General features: G+C 45.1%; 1 protein-coding gene across 1 annotated transcript; it reads left to right on the top strand.

The window, feature by feature from the left end:
- The first annotated feature begins 1,901 nt into the window (after positions 1 to 1,901).
- LOC123107514 (MYB-like transcription factor ODO1) lies at positions 1,902 to 5,206 on the top strand. Its single transcript, XM_044529497.1, has 2 exons — positions 1,902 to 2,343; positions 4,296 to 5,206. The coding sequence occupies exons 1-2, from the start codon at positions 2,078 to 2,080 to the stop codon at positions 4,891 to 4,893; spliced, it is 864 nt and encodes a 287-aa protein (XP_044385432.1). The 5' UTR covers positions 1,902 to 2,077; the 3' UTR covers positions 4,894 to 5,206.
- Positions 5,207 to 5,588: the final 382 nt, after the last annotated feature.

Here is a 5,588-nt window from a genome sequence, read left to right as displayed (position 1 = left end):
GCAGCCCTAGTTCTCTGAGCCACACGGTGCATATGGCTTAGAAGACTAGGGTGATTGACCCTTTACCGTCGGTACCGAATGCAGGTCCGGTCACGTGGGTGTAGTTACCTGACAAGACATATAGAAATAACAAAGGAAGAGTTCTCTTCGACGAGACCACACACACCGAAGCAAACTTTGCTGCATCAAGGAATCATCAGCGCAGCCATGAGAACTCCATTGAGGGCATTCTTCTTAAGGGTTTTAAAGCTGGTTGAACAACATCTCTATCAGATCCTTCATCAGGGAGAGGTCGACCGGCAAAGAATAAAATTACTACCCGCTGCCACCACAAAGGAACAATAACATTCTCCGCCTCGCAAAGGAACCAACACATCATAAGGTCAAATTGAAGATTCATGAAACTGGCGAAGACCTATCTCCACTAGATTGTCGACAATAGCAAATAACACACCGCTAGAATAAGGACGAAGCAAGGAGGAGTTAGTCAATGGAGAGGTAGCCACCGCTGTTTCAGCTTCGGAGGACACACTAGCTGGTTTGCGCCTTCAAGTTGACATCCAAGTCACCAGCTATGTTGGCCTAACAAATGGGCCTAACCGGTCAAAATCGAAGAAACATGTTAACTAGGCTAAAAAATGGTGTAATGTAACAACTTCGGGGTAAATGAATACCCATTAGCTCCTTACACACGCAAGGCTAGAGTTTCCGCTGCCACCAGCCGCGTAGCCGCTGGTCTGCCTTGTCTCCTGTGGCTTTAGGGCCATGGAGGCGCCGTGGATCTCGGTCCTTGCCGGCGGGATGGCTCAGTTTTCAGGTATTTTTTAAGCTTTGGTAGGGTTTGTGTCCTACTCAGAAAGACAAGGCGGTGGCAGCTTCCGAAAGATGGAATGAGGTTCTTCCCGTCTAGCCCCCTTCCCGGTATTGGTGCTTTCAACATCGTTGGAGGACGTGTGGAGGTTTGCCTCTGATGGATCTCAGCGGATTTTGGCTGGCGTTTGTCTTCGGTGGATCCGTTTGGATCCGGTCTTCCCTCATATCTCTGTGTGTCTACAGGTTGGATCTTTTCGATCTAAGCTTCTCTTCATCGAGAGCGGTTGCTGTTTTGGAGCGTTAGTCCTCTGAGGCCTTAGCATGACGACTTTCCTACTGTCTACTACAATAAGGTTTGCCCGGCTCCGATGATGAAGGGCCGATGACGGCGGCACGCCTTTGGCTCGCTCTAGTGTTTGTAGTCGTCGTTAGGTGGTCTATAGACTTGGATGTAATTTTTATTCGGGTGTTCTTTGTACCACGTACCTTGATAGTTGATGAATAGGTCGGAAGTTTTTCCCACGGGAAAAACTTCGGGGTAAATGCGGCAGCAAAATATAAATGTTGTTTCCTTCTTCTATCGTTTATTTTCTACCTTCCGATTGAGAGAGGTAGATTACTCTTAATAGCGACGGCATATATACCCTAATTGGCAACTATTGCAACTTCCAAGTGAGAAGAAACCAATCTACTTTCGTGGCATGTGCTATTAGGTGGCACATAGTAGTACACATGTTGCTGTTCCTATATGGAATGTGTATGTGTCTCCAGTATCGGTATGTATACACATCGTTTTCGACATGTGACGAGACCAACACCCAAGCCGATCGGTCGAGTAAAGCAAGAGCCTTTTTTTGACTGTTGGGGAAACAGAAACTGCGAGAGACTAGTAACAGCCTTTGTACAAAGCAGGATTCGAAAGCAGCAAGGTGTACAGTATGAGAGTGGTGTCTCTCGGACGACCAAGTGCTCCTCGTGGGGCTCGGCCTGTCTCCTCCCTCCCTCTCACCATCACCGTAGATTAAAAAGAGATCTATAGCTAGCCTATGGACGGAGCGCTATATATATACACGCTTCGGTTGCAGCTCCGACGCACTTGTCACACTGTTCGATCGATGTGCACTGCATGCTTTGCCTTCGCTACCCCGCCTCCCCTGCCCAAGCCATCAGATCACACCGCACCGCCGAGGAAGGGGTTGGTGGCGCGCTCGCGGCCGGCCTTTTAAGAGCCGGCGCCGGCAGCAGCAGCGGGAGATAGGGGACGATGGGGCGGCAGCCGTGCTGCGACAAGCTGGGGGTGAAGCGCGGGCCGTGGACGGCGGAGGAGGACCGGAAGCTGATGGCCTTCATCCTCGGCAACGCCGGCCGCTGCTGCTGGCGCGCCGTGCCCAAGCTGGCCGGCCTACTGCGCTGCGGCAAGAGCTGCCGCCTCCGCTGGACCAACTACCTCCGCCCCGACCTCAAGCGCGGCCTCCTCACCGACGACGAGGAGCGGCTCGTCGTCGACCTCCACGCCAAGCTCGGCAACAGGTACATATCTTTTCTCATCCCACGTACTTGCATGTACATATGCAGAAAGGGAAAATGCATGAGAGTCTCCACATGCATGCACGCATGCATATATGGATCGATGATCACGGAGCGATATAGGGTGGTCTGAAGCTTATCCTCTAGCTAGCTAGGGTAAGAACAGGATTAATCCGCTAGAGTAAAGGTAGGATATCGATATCCATGCATTCATATGGTGCCTGGTTAATGTGCACGAAAAGGACCTGACCAATAATATTTGGGATCGAGCTAGCCAGAGAGTAGCCATTAGCCATGTCGCCATGATGTATATAGGTTATACTGTGAAGTCTCCGTCGATCGCTGTTGAGTCCAAACAACTTCAACTGTCAAGAGCACACACACAAAATTCTTAAATTGCTTGAAAACGAAGTGATCGATCAGCGGTGTGAGCTACAAGGCAGTATGTATGTACCTTTTCGGGTTTTTGACAGGAGCTAGTACGTAGCTGGAATGCTAGACAGAGATCGATGCATGTGACATCGATCGTGCCTAGGCAGTACTAGGAAGCAGGGAATTATTAGCCACCACTGAAATAATATATATGGGAGTGGTGACTTAAGTAGTAGTCCCCTCTGCTGCTTGTGATGAACATGTTATTTCCGTTGAGCAAGTAATAGAATCGAGTATCTACTCCCTCCGTCTCACAATATAAGAAAAACAATCTTATATTGTAGGACGGAGGGAGTAATTGTGAAGATTTATAAATACTCCAGATACCACTGGAAATTGTAAAACCATGGCAAAATATGTCATCGAAGAATAAGTGTGACATGCTGGTGACCTATTGCCTTCGCATGAGGTTTATGACCTACGTGTACCACTGATGTACCGTACACACGAACTGATGTAGATAGGACAGAAAAGGAACTATGGCGGAACAGATGAATGATCCTTAATGCAAAGGCATAGCTCATGCCATGTTTGTATGAATGGTAACTAACACTCATAAAAGCAACTAATTCATGTCCCAAACTTTAAATTAGCATTGTTGGTCTAGCTCTAGCCTTTAGGAATCCTAAACATGGAATATCAGTATATGCAGAGGCCGCGGGAATCCCCTTTCCGCAAAACAAAGTGTCAGTATATATATTGACTGTCCTTCTCGAGCCTAGTGGCATAGCAGCAAAAAATTCCAGCAATAACCACTACCTTTTCTTTTTCTTGTATCCATCACTCTCAAGATGAGTGACCTAGATCGAGCCAGCAGCCACCAGTAGTAGCACTAGCTTTCCATGTGTGGCTGAGGAAAACCCTAAGCCTTGGATTCAGAAATGGAAAGCATCGCCCTCAGGGGTCGAGCTGCCTCTCACGCTTGGAACTTTTTTAAAGGCCACTCTCTCACTCTACCAACCACTTTTATTATTTTGTCATTGATAAAAGGCTACTCAGCTTTAAGAGACAGATGATGTCGATGTAGTGGATAGTGATATTTGAATCTCGTGGTACTTCCATATCCCCAAGTTGTTCATGAAAGTGTTGACTAGTTGTGACATGCATATATGTAGCTAGTTAAAAAGGCATGCATAGTAAAAATGTAATCAACGTTAGAAAGAAACCATGAATCAGTGACAAGGACGAACGTACTCCGTTGGCTTTAATTCTTACATAAGCATCATGTTTGCATGATGCTCTAATAGTCTTGAATTAAAAGGTACTAATTTTTCTCTAATTCGATTATGTTTTGGAAGATATGGACAAAGTTTCATACAGAAATGTTAGTGAAAAATATAGAACAAATCATTATAATTTAAAATGTTTTCCGTGACAAATACTATTTTTGGCGGTCAATGCAGATAATTTATTTAATAATCCTCAAGAGTTATGAAATCTTGAATGCGCTATTTGAAAGCTTTTGTCTATTTTCCATATGTGTACTACTATTTGGTTTTAATTTTGTCAATGGCTCTATGCAGATGGTCCAAGATTGCTGCCAAGTTACCAGGAAGGACAGATAACGAGATTAAGAACCATTGGAACACACACATAAAGAAGAAGCTCATCAAGATGGGAATTGACCCGATCACACACGTGCCCCTCGAAGTCCGAAAGCAGCCGCAACAAGCTAGCCTATCCACAACGTCTGCACAATCCTCGACCATCACGATAGAATGCAAGTCCAACAATGGGCAACAATGCCAGCAACAGGACACCCACATCAACAGGGACAAGGACGCGTCATCGGTCGGCGGCGAGTCTAGCCCACCGAACTTATCGGGCACAAACACCGACAACACTACGGGTGGTAGCAACAACATCCATGATCAGGATCCACTAGTGAAATGGCTGCTGGAAGAGGAGGATGACCTCCCTGCCATTGGCATCGTCGAAGAGCCGTGGCTTGACTTCACAGTCGAAAATGATGTTGACAAGTTCAATGGCATTCCCTCCACCATGTCGTGGGACATTGGAACGACGGATTGGCTGCTCGACTACCAAGATTTTGGGGTAGGGGACTCAACTTTGCTTGATGATGCCTCCATGGTCGACAGCTCAAGCGGATCAAACCTCTAGTAGTTTAGCTACATCTAGCTTGCAAACAACTGAAGAAGATGTCAGCTTGTGTTGCATGTCGTACATAGTGTAGATAAGTGCACCAATTAATAAAATATGTGCTCGTTTAAATCCAGTTAATTCTTGAATTGATGCATTTTGGTAAGGTGTAGAATAGTGTTATGTGTTGCATATTTATCCCTCAAAGGTCAAGGGGTGAATCAAATTGTGTTACTCAGATCCACAAAGTTGTACTAGAGGTGCGACAGTTAATTTGGATCGGATGGAGTATTAAAAAGCTATGTTTCCTCTCGAGTAGAGAGATTATAGAATTCATTTATATGTGTTGTTGTACCTGTATCTAGATGCTTCCAATACTAAATATTTGGGTTGGAAATAAATATGTCTATATATTTTTCTCACTTTGATCATGTATTTTTTTCCTTACAAATACATGATCAAAGTGAGCTTAAGTTACAAATTCAGACATGTATGAGAGAACGAAACCTAAACTTTGTTACGGTTCTAAGTTGTAGCAGCACATATTAAATTGATGGATGTAGATTTCTCATTAAATAGAAGTGCATTTCTACCATAACGACGATAATTCTTATGGCCAAAACTAATATAGGTAGTTATTTTTGTGGTAGTATGATATATGGTGTATACGTTGTTTAGTTATTGCATCTTGAAGAGCATGGATTCCTAATTGTTTG

The sequence above is a fragment of the Triticum aestivum genome, chromosome 5A (assembly GCF_018294505.1).
Source record: "Triticum aestivum cultivar Chinese Spring chromosome 5A, IWGSC CS RefSeq v2.1, whole genome shotgun sequence".
NCBI lineage: Eukaryota > Viridiplantae > Streptophyta > Magnoliopsida > Poales > Poaceae > Triticum > Triticum aestivum.
This window is presented reverse-complemented; position numbering and strand designations above follow the sequence as displayed.

Bases quoted from the DNA above. Each gene is read 5' to 3' on its own strand.
- LOC123107514 (XM_044529497.1), top strand. From the start codon at position 2,078: ATGGGGCGGCAGCCGTGCTGCGACAAGCTGGGGGTGAAGCGCGGGCCG. The intron at 2,344-4,295 runs GTACATATCTTT...GGCTCTATGCAG, and splicing joins CACGCCAAGCTCGGCAACAG to ATGGTCCAAGATTGCTGCCA.